Source organism: Dipodomys spectabilis, unplaced genomic scaffold (assembly GCF_019054845.1).
Source record: "Dipodomys spectabilis isolate Male_0828 unplaced genomic scaffold, ASM1905484v1 ptg000231l, whole genome shotgun sequence".
In the NCBI taxonomy this organism is placed as follows: domain Eukaryota; kingdom Metazoa; phylum Chordata; class Mammalia; order Rodentia; family Heteromyidae; genus Dipodomys; species Dipodomys spectabilis.
In genome coordinates this window covers 2,704,593-2,722,606 of record NW_024870908.1, presented here as the reverse complement: position 1 = coordinate 2,722,606, position 18,014 = coordinate 2,704,593, and the positions used below count along the sequence as shown (strand labels likewise).

At 46.8% G+C, this 18,014-nt stretch overlaps 1 protein-coding gene across 1 annotated transcript in view; it reads right to left on the bottom strand.

Annotated features, from left to right (window-relative positions):
* The window catches only part of Zc3h7a (zinc finger CCCH-type containing 7A), a 34,568-nt gene that overhangs the window by 1,318 nt on the left and 15,236 nt on the right, over positions 1-18,014 (bottom strand). Inside the window, exons 8-22 of the mRNA XM_042698248.1 lie at positions 17,607-17,640; positions 17,166-17,449; positions 16,242-16,446; positions 14,841-14,905; positions 14,147-14,333; positions 12,805-12,966; positions 11,357-11,553; positions 10,145-10,245; positions 9,268-9,449; positions 8,823-8,899; positions 8,111-8,244; positions 7,639-7,744; positions 4,848-4,956; positions 3,368-3,501; positions 2,048-2,211 (exon numbers count right to left, since the gene is read on the bottom strand). Coding sequence (XP_042554182.1) covers positions 2,048-2,211; positions 3,368-3,501; positions 4,848-4,956; positions 7,639-7,744; positions 8,111-8,244; positions 8,823-8,899; positions 9,268-9,449; positions 10,145-10,245; positions 11,357-11,553; positions 12,805-12,966; positions 14,147-14,333; positions 14,841-14,905; positions 16,242-16,446; positions 17,166-17,449; positions 17,607-17,640 — 2,141 coding nt within the window. The remainder of the gene's footprint in view (positions 1-2,047; positions 2,212-3,367; positions 3,502-4,847; positions 4,957-7,638; positions 7,745-8,110; positions 8,245-8,822; positions 8,900-9,267; positions 9,450-10,144; positions 10,246-11,356; positions 11,554-12,804; positions 12,967-14,146; positions 14,334-14,840; positions 14,906-16,241; positions 16,447-17,165; positions 17,450-17,606; positions 17,641-18,014) is intronic.

Below are 18,014 nucleotides of genomic sequence, written 5' to 3'. Positions count from 1 at the left end.
AGTATACCTTCTACCACTGCAGCCAGCCTTTAGGGAGGGCTTAACACTAAAGATGAGTATTTTACTGCTATGATAAATTATTAAAACATATTCAATGACAGGAGAACAATAACTTGGGGTGGAACTCAGTAGTAGTTTGCCTAACATGTTCAAGGCCCTGAGTTTGACCCCCAGAACCACTTTTTAAAAAAAAGAAGGGGGAGAGAGGAGTTGGGGAGGGAAGGGATGGTAGGGGAAAAACAAAGGAGGGGGTAACAATGCTTGATAGGAAATGTAGTCATTACCTTACTCATGTAACTGTAACTCCTCTGTACAGTATCTTTACAATAACATATATATATATATGAAGGAAAAAATACTAAATGATGGGGAAACAGAGACCACAGCCACTCTTCGTGTAGAAGGAAGACCTCAGAAGTGGCAATAGGCTGGATGTGGTGGCATACAATCAAAAGCAGAATGGCAATAGGCTGGGTGTGGTGGCATACAATCAAAAGAAGAAAGACTAATTCAAAATTATCCAAGACAGATGCTGGTAGCTCATGCTATAATCCTAGCTACTCCAACCCTCACCTGGCACAAAAGAAAACAAAAATTAGTTAGGATTTTTTTTCTTTTTTGTTTATCTGAGCAGGAACAGCCAAAGCCCAAGCTGATATCAGAGCTATACAATCTGGGACTACAAGTGTGTACATAGTTTTTCATTAAAATTTAACTTTTAGGCTGGGAAGATGGCTCAGTGGTAAAGTGCTTGCCTTGCATGCATGAGGCCCTGGGTTCGATTTCTTAGCACCACATAACAGAAAAAGCTGGAAGTGGTGCTGTGGCTCAAGTGGTAGGGCGCTAGCCTTGAGCTGAAGAACTCAGGGACAGTGCCCAGACCCAGAGTTCAGGTCCCACGACTAGCAAAAAAAAAATTAACTTTTAAGAAAACAAAAGAAGCTGGGCACTGGTGGCTCACGTCTGTCATCTTAGCTACTCAGGAGGCTGAGATCTGAGGATCGCAGGTCAAAGCCAGTCCAGACAGGAACATCCATGATACTCTTATCTACAATTAACCACCAGAAAACCAGAAGTGGCACTGTGGCTCAAGTGGTAGAGCGCTTACCCTGATTTGAAGAGCTGAGGGACAGTGCCCAGGCCCAGAGTTCAAGCCTCATAATCAACCAAAAAAAAAAAAAAAAAAGGAAAAGGAAAAGGAAAAGAAAAAGAAAACAAAGGAAGCTGGGTTTTGGTGGCTCATGTCTATAATCTTAGGAGGCTGAGATCTGAGGGTCACAGTTTGAAGCTAGCCCAGGCAGAAAAGACCATGACATTCTTATCTCCAATTAACTACCAAAAACTGGAATCAGAGCTGATGCCTCAAGTGGCAGAGTACTAGCCTTGAGTGAAAAAGCTAGGAACAGCACTCAGGCCCTGAGTTCAAGCCCTAGGCCTAGAACAAAAAGAAAGGAGTGATGGTTTTATACCATCATTTCCTTTGACCTAAGTTTTGGGTCTAGCATTAGAACAGAACTTAAAGGTCACCCCCAAACTGATGATCATTAACTTTTTTTTTGTGTGATCGTGGGGTTTGAACTCTGGGCCTGGATGCTGTCCTTCAGCTCTTCAACTCAAGGCAAGCGCTCTACCACTTGAGCCACAACACCACTTCCGGTTTTCTGGTCGATAATTGGAGATTAGAGTTTCACAGACCCGACTGGACTGGCTTTGAACCGTGATTCTCAGATCTCAGCCTCCTGAGTAGCCAGGATTACAGGCGTGAGCCACTAGCACCCAGCTGATCATGAATTTTTGAACAGTGGGTGATGCAGAGAGCCAGAGAATGATTGCTGAGAAGGTGCATGTGGATGAACACGCTTCTCTACACAGTTCTCTGGGAAGACGGTTCAAGGCAGTCTGGGAAACCCACTGAGTACTGCCACCACAGCTGGGAAGACAGAACTGATCACAGAACAGCCGTGCATCCCTGAGCCCCCGGGCCTGGCACCATTCAGTGACCCCCCCCCCCCGCCCCGCCCCCGCCGCAACCTTACAAGCAACCTACCTCTCACAAATACTAAAATAGCCGGTGGGGAAGCGGTGCTGCCAGCAATATTGGTCGTCTTCTGTGTGGAAGACCTTCTCCTTGTGCTTCTCAGACGAGATGTGGCCCTGCCACTGCTTCTCGCTGTTACAGTTCTTCCCGCACATCCAGCAGTGGAAGTCCACCTAGTGAGTGTGTGTGGCAAGACACGCGGCTGTCAGAGGTCACCTGAGTGCAGACTGGCGCCCAGGCCCAGGAGGACCAGGTGCTACCTGATCTAAGACCCAGACCACTTTCAGGGAGCTGGGCGAGGCTACATGACTCAAAGTCAGAGAGGGTCAGGAAAGGAGCACGTTCTGGAAGCAAGCATCAGCAAGGAGCCAGAGGAGCCAGGGTGTACACCAGAGCATTCAGTGGGCAAACCAGTGTGCAAACCCAGTGTGTAAACTCAAATTCTCTGCCTAGAATTCAGGTCTGTGGCAAAGCCAGGAGGCCATGAGAGCCTGAGGTGTGCCAACTTAAGAGGGCAAGCAGCAGCTCCACTCCATACACAATAACTGAGCCCTCAGTATAGGCAGGCTGGTGCCAGGTGGCAGAAGAAGTGCTGTGACAGATACTGAAGGGGGAAGACCATATTTCCTAAGGGCACCGGGCACAGCGACACCAGCCCTGCAGGGCAATGGATAAGCAGCAAGCCAGTATGAGATGCCATGAACCATACCAGAAGAAGCTGCAGCATTTCATGGAGATTGTGAAACTCAGCAGGCAGGAAGGACCATAGCTTAAGGACAAACACACCAGGGATTCAGAAAGTGGGTTCTGGGAATTATACAATGGAGGGGTCATGCAGACTCTAGTGTGCTTTCTTTTTTGCTGGTCATGGGGCTTGAACTCAGGGCCTGGGTATTGTTCCTGTGCCTCTTTGTGCTCAAGGTTAGTGCTCTATTACATGAGCTACAGAGCCACTTCTGGCTTTATTTGAGTAGTTTACTAGAGAAAAGAGTCTCACGGACTTTCCTGCCAGGGCTGGCTTTGAACTGCAATTCTTAGATGTCAGCCTCCTGAGAGGCAAGGATTATAGGCGTGAGCCACAGTGTCAAGCTCCAACATGATCTCTAGCACAGCATTTGACAGAAGCAAGTGCAAGCATTAGCATTGTGAGCTGGGAACTAAGGTGGGATGCTCTAGCACGAGGAGACAACAGCAAATGGCAGGAGCCCGTGGTGGAGAGGAGCTGGCAGCAGCGGGAGCAGAGGGGAGGCAGCGGGGGATGGAGGCAGAGCTGGGGAAGGGGAAAGGAAAGGCTTCTGGTGACGGCTTCTGGTGTGAGCAGGTACTTACAGTAACTTCGGCATAGTCTGTTGGCATGTGGATTTGTTTCCCATTTTCCTTGTTTGACTGGCTGGCTACATCATCACTTTTGTCATTTTTTTGACTCTTGAGCCACAGTTCATAAAATTGCTCCATATCTTGTACTAAAGAAAAACAAACCACTTTCAGCAACAATGAAATGCGCACACGCGCGCGCGCGCACGCACGCACACACACACACACACACACACACACACTTGTTTCAGTCAGCATACATTTTCTTTTTTTGGGGGGGGGAGGATCCGGTTGTGGGCCTGAACTCTGGGCCTGGGCACTGTCCCTCAGCTCTTCAGCTCAAGGCTAGCGCTCTACCACTTGAGCCACAGCGCCACTTCCAGCTTTTTTCTTTTTGCTTATGTGGTGCTGAGGAATCGAACTCAGGGCTTCAGGCATGCAAGGCAAGCGCTCTACCACTGAGCCACCTTCCCAGCCCCTCAGCATACATTTTCAAAACAAAGCAAGGGCTGTATTAGACAGGTGACTCCAGTCCAGCCTCAGCAGCAGATAAACCCATGCGCAAGACCCAACAGATAGCAAACAATTCTCCACATTAAGTAACTTCTCCCTGCATGGGCAAACATGTGGGGTGCTGAAATCTCAGAACAGCCGCAGGTTTTGGCCCAAAGAGCCTCGGCACCATTTTGTGTCATCCTATGTGACACACCTGGTCAGGGCCAGGAAGACATGAGGCCACTTAGACAACTTGGGGGCTGGGAGCTGATACGCTCCCCCTGTTCACTGAGAAAGACTGACCCTGGTGGGAGTCACCCATGGTGCCATAGTCCCAGAGGGCCGGCATGCTGGGTATGATTACAGTACCTCTGGGGCTACCTCCTGGCAGTGGTAAGAACAGGTGAGGAACATCACTGACAAGCGCTGATGCAGGGATCTGCAGCCTCGGCACCGCTGACTTACAGCCTCTCCTGCTTTCTGCTGACAGCTGGCCCACAGTTAGTGGGGTGTACTTAGCAATGACCCTGGGCTGTCCTCAAACTGAGAATCTCCCTGTTTAAAACTGGTCCTGGGGCTGGGAAGGTGGCTCAGTGGTAGAGCGCTTGCCTTGCATGCCTGAGGCCCTAGGTTCGATTCCTCAGCACCACATAAGAAAAAAGCCGGAAGTGGCGCTGTGGCTCAAGTGGTAGAGTGCTAGCCTTGAGCTGAAGAGCTGAGAGACAGCGCCCAGGCCCAGAGTTCAGGCCCCACGACCAGACGCCCCCCCCAAAAAAAACCTGGTCCTGGTGCCAGGCGTAGGTGGCTCACGCCTGTAATCCTACCTATTCAGGAGGCTGAGATCTGAGGATCATGGCTCAAAGCCAGCTTGTTTAGAGTACTAGCCTTGAGCACAAAAGCTCAGGGACAGTGCCTAGGCCCCTGAGTTCAAGCCCAGAACCAGCTCATGGGAAGCTGCATGCTTCACGTCACAGAGGGCAAGACAGTGCAAAGAACTTACTCCCATTCTCCTTCATGTAGGTCCACACTTCCCGCTCCTCAAGACTATGTGCAAAAGAACAGTTCCCAACATACTGACACTTTTTCCCAGAAGCAATGTGGTTGCACAGCTGTAAAGAAAAGCACACACACACACACACACACAAACACATATGCTTTAAGATGGAGCAGCCTTTGTCAAAATGGTGACTCCAACTTAAGCAATTAATAAGCCTTACTATGATGCTAATGCTCAGAAGTAAGAGTTTTTAAGTACGATGGACTTGATTTCATTTAAATTGACTGTGATCCCCCAATACCTGAGATGATATTGAAGCAGAGGTTTCTATAGTAACAGAGAACATTGTACAAGACAAGGCTGACAAGCTCACACACTGAGGACCTTCCACCCCTGCAGCTCTGGTCCTCTCCACCTGATGGCTCCTACCCTCCCAGGAAACAAACCTCGGGGCCTCCAGGTCAAAAGCCAGCTCCAGGGGCCACCAGACAGTCCCAGGGGACTTTGCAACATCACCCACTGAGAACAACACAAGAGCTAGCCGCACTCCCTAGATAAGACTTATCCGACAACAAATGGCACACCACCAGGCTGTGGAGTGACAGGGCTGTCAAATAATGCCTCGACTGGGCATTGCTGTTTTGATGTGACAAAGGACACATGGTGACACCAGTAGGAAAATGAAGTGACAGCGACGACAGAACAGGGCCTTCCTTAAGAACCATGACTACCCAGAACAAGAGGCATCCATTGTCTTCTCTTGGTAGATCCCAAGTTCTAATACAGCTTATGATGACTGATGGTAGTTTGTGTTACAACTGGAACTTAGATAGTGTTAAGTAATTAGCATTTGCTTTAAAAAAAAAAAAAAAACAGTCTAGGCTGTGGATGGTTGACTCTAAGAGCAGTCAGCCCTTAACACTGCCCATCTTCTCTCTTGGATGAACTCAGAGCCCCATCCTGAAAATCTTCTGCAGGAAGGTGGCAGCCAAGAAATAATTCTTGTCCCCGACTTTCTCATACCATCCCTGCTCAAGGCCCAAGAGGCACTCAGTGGTGTCCCTAAGGAAAGACGTCCTTGATGGCTTACAACAAGGAGCAGGAGGAAGAGAAGTATAATGAAGCAGGGCTGAGCCCATGGTTTAAGGGACAGAGCCCTTTCTCAACAAGCAAACACAATGTCCCCAGTTATTCCCCCACTATCACAAGACATAGAGCACACAGCCAGGCACCAGTGGCTCACGCCTGTAATCCTAGCTACTTAGGAGTCTGAGATCTAAGGATCATGGTTTAAAACCAGCCCAAGCAAGAAAGTACATCAGACTTTATCTCCAATTAACCACCAAAAAGCTGGAAGTAGAGCTGTGGCTCAAGTGGTAGAGCATCAGCTTTGAGGAGAAAAACTCAGGAACAGTGCACAGGCCCTGAGTTCAAGACAGAGGACCATGGCTGGGAATATGGCTTAGTGGTAGAGTGTTTGTCTAGCATGCACAAAGCCCTGAATTCGATTCCTCAGTACGACATAAACAGAGAAAGCCGGAAGTGGCGCTGTGGCTCTATGGTGGAGTACTAACCTTGGGCAAAAGAAGCTCAGAAACAGTGCCTAGGTCCTAAGTTCAAGCCCCAGGACTGGCAAAAAAAAAAAACAAGTAGTCCAGGCACTGTGCTGGGTTTCACAGAGAACCATATTGGTAACTGCTCCCTATGATGGCTGAGCAAATGAGGCTGAGTAATGACAGGCCCTTCTGGCACTCAGAGCCCGTCTCCATTCCCTGCCTATACGCTCCACACACATAGAGTGTGACTGCTTCTTTTAGAAATGACCCTTAACAATGTCTAGGAGGAGGAAAAGGAAATAGCTGCTGAGAAGCTGCACAGCAGGACAACACACACGACATGAAAGTATGACCAGCCATCTAGCACCCAAGTACCATGGCTCCGGGAAACCTCTTTCCCCCTTCCTATAAAAGCAGAGTCCAGAACCACTGTGGGGAAGAGAGAGCCGAGACTGGTCCTTGGGACGCGTGCTAAGCTTTCCAAAGCTGGGAGGTGATAAACCCATCGCCCTCTTCCTCAAGTCTTTATGGCCATTTATCAGCTGCTGCCCTGCTTCTGGGACAAGAAGTCCTCCATCTCTCCTCTGTGGGTGCAGAAAGCTGGCTGCCTGGCAACACGCCACTGTCCCTGTCCCTCAGGTCCAGCGGATCACGTGTGGACTCTCTAGATCCTCTCTTGGCAAAGGAGAAGTCTGGGGACAACTCAAGTGATCTTCCTGGCAGTCATGGCCATGACCAAGGACACTCCTGACTAAGCTGCCTTGGGCAGAGGACCACATGCTCTGGACGGGCACCGGGCACCTCCGCTGCCAGCTACCTGAGCAAGTCCTGTGCCACCGAGCCACTGGCTTCAGTGAAGCAAGCAGGAGCGATGAAGAGGCACCACAGCCCTCTGCGCTAACACACAGGCCTAGAGTTCAGAGCAGACCTGAGCAATCAAAGTCAGGTGACATTTTTCTCATCTCCTCTAAAACTGATTCCGTAGAAAAACAAGTGAAATTACGCCCATAACCAGGATCTATGCACTCTGCCCAAGCACCCCACAAACTCGCCATCCATGTGAAAACTGCCACGGAGCCACACAGCTAAGGGGAAGGGAGGGCAGGAGCACTGCACTTCATCCCTACTCATGGGCCTCATTAAAAGGCTTCCATTTCCAGGCAATTAACACTACTTGCTAATGATTTGAAACGCCTAATTTTTTTTTTAAAAAAGTGGCTTAAAAATTACGTATGTACATCAAACTGTAAAGGCATTTGTTTCTTTGTGGGGAGAGGACGGATGTTCATCCACTTCTTACGTTCAAAAGACATCACTCTCATCGCCCGGCGATCTTTGGTCCACCTAAGGAAAATGGAGTTCAGAAAAAAAACAGACACACGGGGCAAAAGGCACAACAACACAGGGAGGTACACACTTGTACCTGAAGGACAGAGGTTTTCCTCTCTCAACACTTCTAAAAGAAATGCCTCGTGATTATCATTTCCTGCTGACACTTTGAAGCATTCCCTAGGAATCCTAAACAGGTGGATAGTGGGAAAACACAATTTTGGAATTCGTAACTAATCCTAAAAAGCTCTTCCGCTTTGTGATTGCCCCTGCGCATCTGCCTGCCCTCCTTGGAGCCTGACTCTTTTCTCAGGTGTGTGGCCTCATACCTAGGAAACAGGTGGTTACAAAGCAAACACTGCTTCCTCCCCCAATACTTACGAGTGCATGGCTTTTGCACTACAGTATTTCCTGTTCTTGTCTGGTTCAATGATTTGGCCATTTCTCAGACACTGAGCACATACAAATTTTATCTTCATATTAAGAGATCCAGGCATTATTTGATTGCCAAATACCTTAAACAGAAGATCCATATGTTAACAGAAAACTAGATGCCTAAGTACAAAACACTAAATCATTACACACTTTTCTTTCATGATAATATACAATTATATATATATATACACATATATAACACATGTATGTGTTGTATATGTATGTGTCTATCTTATAACAAAACCTCAAATACCCCTCACGTTTATGCAAAAATATAAAATAAAGGTGGACTATAGATGCCAACCCTCAACTTGCAAAAGCTAGTTTAAGCTTAAGACTGGTTTGATTTTGATGGCCATTGAGGAGATCAACAGACAAGCGAGTTATGACAGGTAGGATCCAAAATTAAAAACCTAACCCTCCTCTCTTCCTCTATGAGCCCCAACTAAGCTAAATAAGAAAACAGTACCCTCCATTGTTGTCACATATTGTACAATATCTAATTTTATAACAACGGACACTAAAACCAACTGTTTTCAGAAGAATTGCTCAGCTGCATGGGATGTGACTGAGGAGACTGAACTGTCCATGACCGCCACTGTCCCCACGGGCCATGACAGGAAGCCACCAAACACAGGATGCACACAGGAAAAGGTACCTGAGCTCCAGGCCCGACTGCTTCCAAATTTTGCCAATACTGTTTCGATTCTTGAGCAATGGCATCATGTGAAATACCTGGTGGGAGATAAGAGAAGCCTTCCTTTAGATTTTGCACTGAACAGAAGTCCACCTCCCACTTGCAGTCAGACTCAGAGAACCCTCCACTCCCCAGGTATTCTTAGACCGCCTGATCTATCCCCAAGGGTGAGTGGTACCACATTATCCCTTTTCAAATAGAATATTTACAAATACAGCTTGTGTCATCTGAGCAACCTGCCCCCGACCCGTGCTACAGTTATGAACTTGTATCAACTCAGAGCAGACAGTACAGGACCAAAGCAGCAGCGAGCGCAGGAGCACGATGACAAGGGTGCACTCAGCCCCTGCACCTCGCAGGCCCTGGTCCTCAGGCCACCAATTTGAACACTGAGCTGCAAACCAACCTGTTTCACTCTGCATAGTCCAGACTTTCAGCTCCACTAAACTGTGGGCATAGAAGCACTCATCTTCCCGCTGGCAGCCATAGCGAACCTCATGGCGACACAGGTCAAGCTGACACTGACCATGAAAAGAACGGATTTTAGAATATTTTACTGTTGTCTCTCGCAAAATGTGGACGAGGCACCTGCGATGAAAACAGAGACATTTTAATATCCTTCTGTCACTATTTATAAGAAATATGCATAGACACGCAGGCAACACACACACAATGTCATGGTCTAGACTGGAAATGACAGAGACTCCATTGTAAATTTTTTATTTTTTCCTTTTTGTGCCCGTACTCAGGGCCTGGATGCTGTCCCTTAGCAATTTTTGCTCAACGGCAGCACTCTACCACTCGAGACACAGCTCCACTTGACTTTTTGCTGGCTAATTGGAGATAAGGGTCTCAAGAATTTGTCTACAAGGGCTGGCTTTGAACCATAATCCTCATACCTCAGCCTCCTAAGTAGCTAGAATTATAGGTGTGAACCATAGTGCCCAACCCATTGTAAATCTTTATCAGAAAAAAAAAAAAATGAAAACCAAAAAAAACTATGCCAATTGTCAAATTAATGTGGATGGTAATTATATTTTAGCCAAAAAACTCCATACAACCTTATCATGAGAAGCTATAATAAATGATACTATTCTGTATTAGATAATCCATTAATTATTAATCAAATCTACTAAAAGGCATTTTAAAACAGTCACTGTTGCTCTTCTAGACAACAACAGCAGGGCAGAAGTAATGTCTGGGAAAATATCACTACTGATTTTGTTTGGATCTAAGAAAGAAATCTATTTTGTCATTTTAAGAAGTAGAAACCATCAACATACTTATTGTCTTCAAATTCATGCTTTGTATCAGGGTGAGAACAAGCAGAAGAATTATCCTTATTTCTTTTACTTATCATTCTAGGTTTATGATCAAAACATTTCTGTAATAGAGAAAACAGAAAGGTTACCATACAAATAAATACAAACTGTGGTTTATGTATGTATGTATGTATGTATTTATTTTGGTGCTGGTACGGGGGTTTGAACTCAGGGCCTCAGATTCTTGCTTAGTTTTTGGGTTTTTTTTTTTATCGGTTGTGGGGCTTGAACTCTGGGCCTGGGCGCTGTCCCTCAGCTCTTCAGCTCAAGGTGAGTGCTCTACCACTTGGGCTACAGCACTACTTCAGGTTTTCTGGTGATTTATTGGAGGTAAGAGTCTCATGTATTTTCCTGCCTGGGCTGGCTTTGAACCTTGCTCCTCAGATCTCAGCCTCCTGAGTAGTTAGGACCACAGGCGTGAGCCATCAGCGCCCGGCTCTTGCTTAGTTTTATTTGCTCAAGACTGGTATTTGAGCCACAGCTCCACTTCTGGCATTTGGTGGTTAATGGGAAATAAGAGTCTCCTGGATTTGTCTGCCTGGGCTGGCTCTAAACCATGATCCTCAGATCTCAACCTCCTGTGTACCTAGGATTGCAGGCATGAGTCAACCATTACCTGACCCAAACTTGTCATTTTGTAGACACAAGATATTGTCTTAACTCCAGAATCTTTATAAATATGTTCTTCTATTTTCTTTCTTTTTTCTTTCTTTTTTTGGTTGGTCATGGAGCTTGAACTCTGGGCCTAGGTTCTGTTCCTGAGCTTTTCTGCTCAAGGCTAGCACTCTACCACTTTGAGCCACAGTGCCACTTCCAGTTTTCTGGTGGTTAACTGGTGATAAGTCAGGGACTTTCCTGCTCAGACTAGCTTCAAACTGCAATCCTCAGACCTCAGCCTCCTAAATAGCTAGGATTATAGAAGTGAGCCACCAGTGCCCACTACAAACATTAACCTTCAATGTGAAGCCTCAGTATAATTCTTTCTGGTAAAAGTAATACCACCATTTACTAAGTAACTACATGATCTTATGCCAGGGTCGCCTGAGGCCTTCCTACTGCCAAGCTTGCCAATCAGAAACTAGCACAGAGCCTTCCGCATGCTGGACAGTCCTATATTACACAATCAGCACCAAAACCAAACTTCCAACAGAAAAGAAGTCTCAGAGAAAGCACCTCACAAAGGAATATAAATTCTCCAAGGTGCTCTTGGAGAAGTTTGCCCACAGAAAGATTGATCTTCCCATTGCCACCAAAGAAAGCCTCTCGGCTGAAAGCTCCCTTTCTCTCCAGGGTCCAGATGTCTATCTCTTCCTGGCAATAAGCAAATGTGCAGTGGCCGGAATAGCGACATTCTTCCTCAGCAGCCACATCTAGAGAGACAGGGAGGACGAGACATTCAATCATGGTTAACTGTTTTTGCAAACACAGCTTCAAGCAATAATTTTTTTTTTTTTTCGGTCAGTCATGGAGCTTGAACTCTGGGCCTGGGCACTATCCCTCAGCTCTTCAGCTCAAGGCTAATGCTCTACCTCTTGAGCCACAGAGCCTCTTCCAGTTTTCTGGTGGTTAACTGGAGATAAGATTCTCACAGACTTTTCTGCCTGGGCTGGCTTTGAACCTTGATACTCAGATCTCAGCCTCCTGAGTAGTTAGGATTACAGGCATAAACCACCAACACCCGGTTTAATAATATTCTTATTACTATTCAGGGATGGGTTGAATTTAGTCTTTCAGTCAACAGCTTTTACTAGACAGGCAAAAACTGCTTCTGTATGCCTGTGTATTCCATGTAAAATCAAAAACCATCTTAGGGCCATTTAAACTCCATCAGATCAAGCAGTTTGACAAATGCAAAAGTGCCAGATTCTCTCAAAAAGCATTTGACAGCCAGACACTGGTGGCCCATGTCTGTAACCCTTGCTATTCAGGAGGCTGAGAGCTGAGGACCCAGGTGTAAAGCCAGCTTCAGCAGAAGAAGCCAAGAGATTCTTATCTCCAACTAAGCACCAAAAGGCTGAAAGTAAAGATGTGGGTCAAGTGGTAGAACGCCAACCACGAACAAAAAAGACAAGCTAGAGGGCAAGGCACTGAATTCAAGCCTCAATAACAGCACAAAAAAGTGAGAGAGTATCTTAAATAGAGCAACATTCTCAATCAAAGTTTTAGTTCAGTGTTCTGATTCTAAATAGACAGAATTTTCTGTTTAAAATTTGGTCAAAATTGTACTTTTATAAGGCACTATAAAACACACATAAAAGACTACAAACAGCAGTAAAAATGATACAGAAATGCCAAGTGCCATTGGCTCATACTTGTAATCCTAGCTGAAGAAGCTGAGATCTGGAGGATTAAAGTTTGAGACCAACAGGCAAAAACTCCTCTAGATTCCAGCTCCAAAATAACGAACAAAAAAGCAAGACTGGGTATATAGCAGCAGCCTCGCAGGTAGGAAGCCCTGAGTTCAAACCCAATATTGTCCAAAACAAAGACTCCGATCTCAATTCAGGGAACTTGCTATCAACTGTCTGTGTAAGTATTTTTCGGAAGTCAATATTGGAGCCCTTACAAAAAACTGTAGTTAACTTATTACTTATGTAATAGACGGAAATTACAATATGTACCTTTACATATATAATATGGTCCTTCATAATTTGTTTTTGTTGGTCTTGGACGTATTTTTTTCCATGATTTATCTTCAACATTCTTTATCCTACCAATTAAAATATCTTTCTTACATTTATGATCTATAGTAGCATGATAGGTGAAATCCATTAACTTAGGGCCTGAAAAAGATGTAAAGAGGATTATTCATACACACGAGGAATGCTATGCCATCCATTGCAGTCCACACCACCCCAGGTCACAGGGGCAGGCAGGTGACCACTGCCCACAATCTCAGCAAACACCTTCAGCCTAGCCAGGCAGACGTTCACTTTTATGCTCAAAGCTCTCTTCAATCCAAGTCCTATCAAAACATATATTTATTTAACTTCTAGGGACATAATGTAGATGGAAATTCTGACAGCTTATCATAAAAGTCAAGAAGGAGCAGCTGTCAGAATGTTTGTGTCCAGGCTACTGTCTGCATCTGGAATAGCAAATAAACCCAGTTCCCCAAAAGCAAACCAACACCCCCCACCAAAAAAAAAAAAAAATCAGAACTGATTACACTCCTAATTTGAAAGTAGCCAAAAAAGAGAACTTTGATTTTCCTAACTGCTGCACCACATCATATAGCTCTTAAATATATCCTTGGAGCAAAAGGACTTTCCTATTAGTTTCACATGAGAAATAAAAGTGTACAGAAGTGCTTGCTTCAGCAGCACATATAGTAAGAGTGTACAAAGCCGGGCGCTGGTGGCTCACGCCTGTAATCCTAGCTACTCAGGAGGCTGAGATCTGAGGATCGTGGTTCAAAGCCAGCCCGGGCAGGAGAGGCCGTGAGACTCCTATCTCCAATAAACCACCAGAAAACCGGAAGTGGCGCTGTGGCTCAAGTGGTAGAGCGCTCGCCTTGAGCTGAAGAGCTGAGGGACAGCGCCCAGGCCCAGAGTTCAAGCCCCACGACCGACAAAAAAGAGTATACAGAAGGGACTAGCAACTTCTCAGAGTCCAAATGCCCTATATGATTGCTGGGGCTGGGAAGGTGGCTCAGTGGAGAGCGCTTGCCTTGCATGCATGAGGTCCTGGGTTCAATTCCTGAGCACCACATAAGTAAAAAGAAAAAAGCCAGAAGTGGCGCTGTGGCTCAAGTGGTAGAGTGCTAGCCTTGAGCTGAAGAGCTGAGGGACAGCACCCAGGCCCAGAGTTCAGGCCCCACGATCGGACCAAAAAAAAAAAAGAAAAACAGAGGTGCCTCTTCCCTAGAATGAACCCCAAGGGCTGCTCTCTTCTCAGGCACCCAGTTCTCTTAGCAGCTCCCCGGGGCCAGCGTTCATGCTCTGTCCTGTTGGTGGTCCTGACCTGATTTTACAAAGCAGATCTGGCAAGCTTGTCTCAACTCATGAGTTCCTTCAAGGGGATGTCTTGGAGTCACTGGTGGAGAGGGTTTAGTAATCACACTTCCAAAAAAGTTTCCAAAGTCATTTCTAAGCTGACTTGAAATTCCCAGGAAATTCTCAGAAGCAAACAAACTACCTGGTCCATTCATCTGCAAAAAAAGAATAAAAACAAAAAAAAGAAAGGAAGAAAGGGAGGGAGGGAGGGAGGGAGGGAAAAAGAAAACAAACAACAAGAAGAAAAAAAAAGAAACAGGCAACAAATATTGTACTATCACTAAAGAACAGTGCGTCATGCGAAGAGTTAAGGACGAGGGGATTCCATCTGTGTTTAGGATTTTCTCTTGTGGGTCTGAGCCCCTTCCTGTGGTCCTTGCTTTGTGAGTGCTGAAGTAACACAAATGCTGTGCAGCACGGGCACGCACCTCCCGTGCCTGATCTGTGACAGCCCTCGAGCCTGTGGGCTACTTGCCCCGTGTGTGGGTCTGCTCTGACAGTGTCATCTGTTATTGGCATTCCAGGCAAGCCTTACAGACTCTTCCACAGCACACAGGAAACGTGAGCGAGCCTGCGGTGTTCACTCACATCATTCAGTTTACTCATTACAAGACTGAGGTTCAATGGAAGCGATGTATTACAAAAGAGGAAGTGGCACTTACAAGTAAAAGGGAGGAATTACTCCTGTTAAGCGTTGATCCCTCTCTAGTAGTTGAGGTGGACACATCTAAAATGATAAAACAAACAAACAAAAAAACTTCAACAGACCTTTTCTAACCATGCAATAAGAACATCAGGGTTTAGGGGGGCTGCCTGCCACCGGCTCCCCACGCTTTCCCTCCCTGGGCTCCTGAAACCTTTGTGCTCACCACTGCCTTGCACAGAGCCCTGAGGCTTTCCCTTCCCTCTAGAAACCAGAGTGGAAAAAACCCTTCAGCACCAAATTCAAAGAATGAGCTACCACTGGGAGACCTGACCTAAGCCAGGCCTATCAAGGGGGCTGTTAAAAATCTAAGAGAACTATTCCCATTCAAAAATGGAAAAAGAGACTGGGAACATGGCTTAGTGGTGGAATGCTTGCCTAGCATGTATGAGGCCCTGGGTTCGATCCCTCAGTATCACATAAACAAAAAAAATAATAAAATTACATATTAAAAAAATTAAATGGAAAAAAAGTTCCCTCTGAAAGGCAAGACAGCTCACTCAGTCTTATTCTGTCACTATACCCTCTCTGCCATCTGTCTCCTCTTTAATTAGAAAAGTTTTAATGGGTTTCAATTTAGGCCTTTTAGCCACATCACAATGCCTCACTATTTTTTCTAATATGGATAAAGGGCAGAGGGTTTGCTCAGTGGTACAGCTCTGTCTAACATTCACAAGGACCCACCCCCCCCCCAAAAAAAAAAAAAAAACACACACACCAAGTTTGTGTTAAAGAAGACAACAACTGGGCTGGGAAGGTGGCTTAGTGGTAGAGTGCTCGCCTTGCATGCATGAAGCCCTGGGTTTGATTCCTCAGTACCACATAAACAGATAAAGCCAGAAGTGGCTCTGTGGCTCAAGTGGTAGAGCACTAGCCTTGAGCAAAAGAAGCTCCAGGACAGCACCCAGGCCCTGAGTTCAAACCCTAGGAGTGGGAAAAAATAAAAAAGAAGACAAAAACAGGAGTGTGCCTAAGCCCTCAGCATTGTGGGCAGCATGCTGAGCCTAAGAGCACACACCCCAGACATGGCATCTGCAATCATCTACAGGTACATGTGAACGGTGTGTTTCCAGTTCGGGATGAGACAAGATGCGCTGTCCTCTGAAACCTCTAGGACAGGGCTGATCTTTACTGGCGAATGCACCAGAGACCCTGCTCCATCTGCACCAAGCCCCCTGCAGGACACCAGGGCCCATGTCCACGCTCACACCTTGGCCCCTTGCTCTCCAGATGGAGGTTCAAGCCTACCCTTTGTCCTTACAGTAAAAACAACTCAAGTCCCTACAGGGCTGTAACTGACAACACGCGTTCTCCTGCTCATAAGTGACTGCAATCATGCAGCCTTCAGCTGGATGCTTACCTGGTTTGGGCTCGGTCATTGCAAATGAACTGAAAGATGAGCAAAAGTCCTCCAGGGAGGAGGTCAGAGGTGGGTACAGCTCGGCAAAGGAGGGCAGGGGCGCGCACCTTGCACCCAGGGGCAAGGTTCCCAGCAAGGGAGTAGAGAAGGGCAGCCGGGACTGGACACTGGCTGTCTGGAGGGGTCCTCGGACTAGAGCTGAGTGCTAGAGAAGAAAGATTGAATACCATTCATAAGCTGACCAAGTTTTGCCGGCTTCTTTTCTAGCTGCCCAGAAACAAACTGCACAGGTGGGCTTGTCCTGCACCAGCTTCATAGGAGCCATGATTCATTGGACAATTTCACCACCACTCTTCTTTCTTATCAAGGCCAGGGTGTGAAAGGTCTTTCTATATTCTTTCCATATTCCCTGCATGGCAGGGGTTGGGAAGTGCTCTCTAGGAAGGACCAGGCTTGGCAGGTGACGTGGTCCCCACCGCACCCACTCTACTCACACAGCAGTGGTGGCAGATGCAGATAGCACAAGAGGGCCCAAGACTGTGTTCCCAGAACAATGTATTGCCGGGCACTGGTGGCTTACGCCTGTCATCCTTGCTACTCAGGAGGCTGAGACCTGAGGATTTTGATTCAAAGCCAGCCTGGACAGAAAAGTTTGTGGGACTTATCTCCAACTAACCAGCAAACAGCCGGAAGTGGAGGTGTATGTAGTTCCAGTGATAAAGCATCAGAGAAAAAGAGCTAAGAAACAGTGCCCCGATCCTGAGTGCAAGCCCCAGGACCAACACCAAACAAAAACCCACATCATTTGAAAGTAAGAAACCCCAAGTTTGATGCAGCCACATGGGAAGGCGTCCTCCCAGGCTACGTTGCAATTTAAACAAAAAAGTAAATCCTGCAGACCAGAGGCTGAAGGCTGCCACTCACTATAATGGCGTCCTCGCTCTCGGGCGTAGAATCAAGCAGGTCATCCAGCTCATCACCCAGGACCATGTCTCCGTCGTCCAGGAAAGCCTCGGAGGCGGAGAAGGGCGTCTTCCCTCCATTGGCCAGCACTGTGGGTGGCAGAGTGCTCTCTTCCACGTGCAGTGGCAAGACAGAAGTCAAAGGCATCATAGGGACTGAGGCCAGCTCGTTTCCAACGCCGTGAGAAAAAGCAGGTGCGGGCAGGGAGACCACAGGAAGCGCTTCTTGCCTTGGGGTCAATAGATCTGAAACAGATGTGCAAAGGTGCTCACACAGTGTGAGGGGACCACAAAGGGCCAGGGGAGACTTGGCCACGTGACAGTGCCGTCCAGTGACACTGCCTGGCCACATGGATCATCCCATGGTGCTTGAGCAACGCCACAGGGAGAACACGAAACGTACCTGGCTCGATATCCTCCACGGAACAGCTCATGGGCTAAAAATCAAACCAAACATAGAATTTTCAGCATTCTAAACTGCAAACTGCAAAGCACTTTGTAGAACTCATCTTAAGAGGGCAACACAGACTTGCATAGAAATCTGACTTAGCTCCCAGAACTAAAGACATGTTCAAACCTACAGAGCAGTAGTAGCATCTCTTTGCTCTTCTTTTTCTTTTTTTTCCCTTTTTTGTGCCACTCCTGGGACTTGAACTCGGGGCCTGGGCACTGTCCCTGAGCTTCTTTTGCTCAACACTAGTAATCTACCACTTGAGCCACAGCACCACTTCTGGCTTTTTCTGTTTATGTGGTACTGAGGAATCCAACCCAGGGCTCCATGCACACTAGGCAAGCACTCTAACACTAAGCC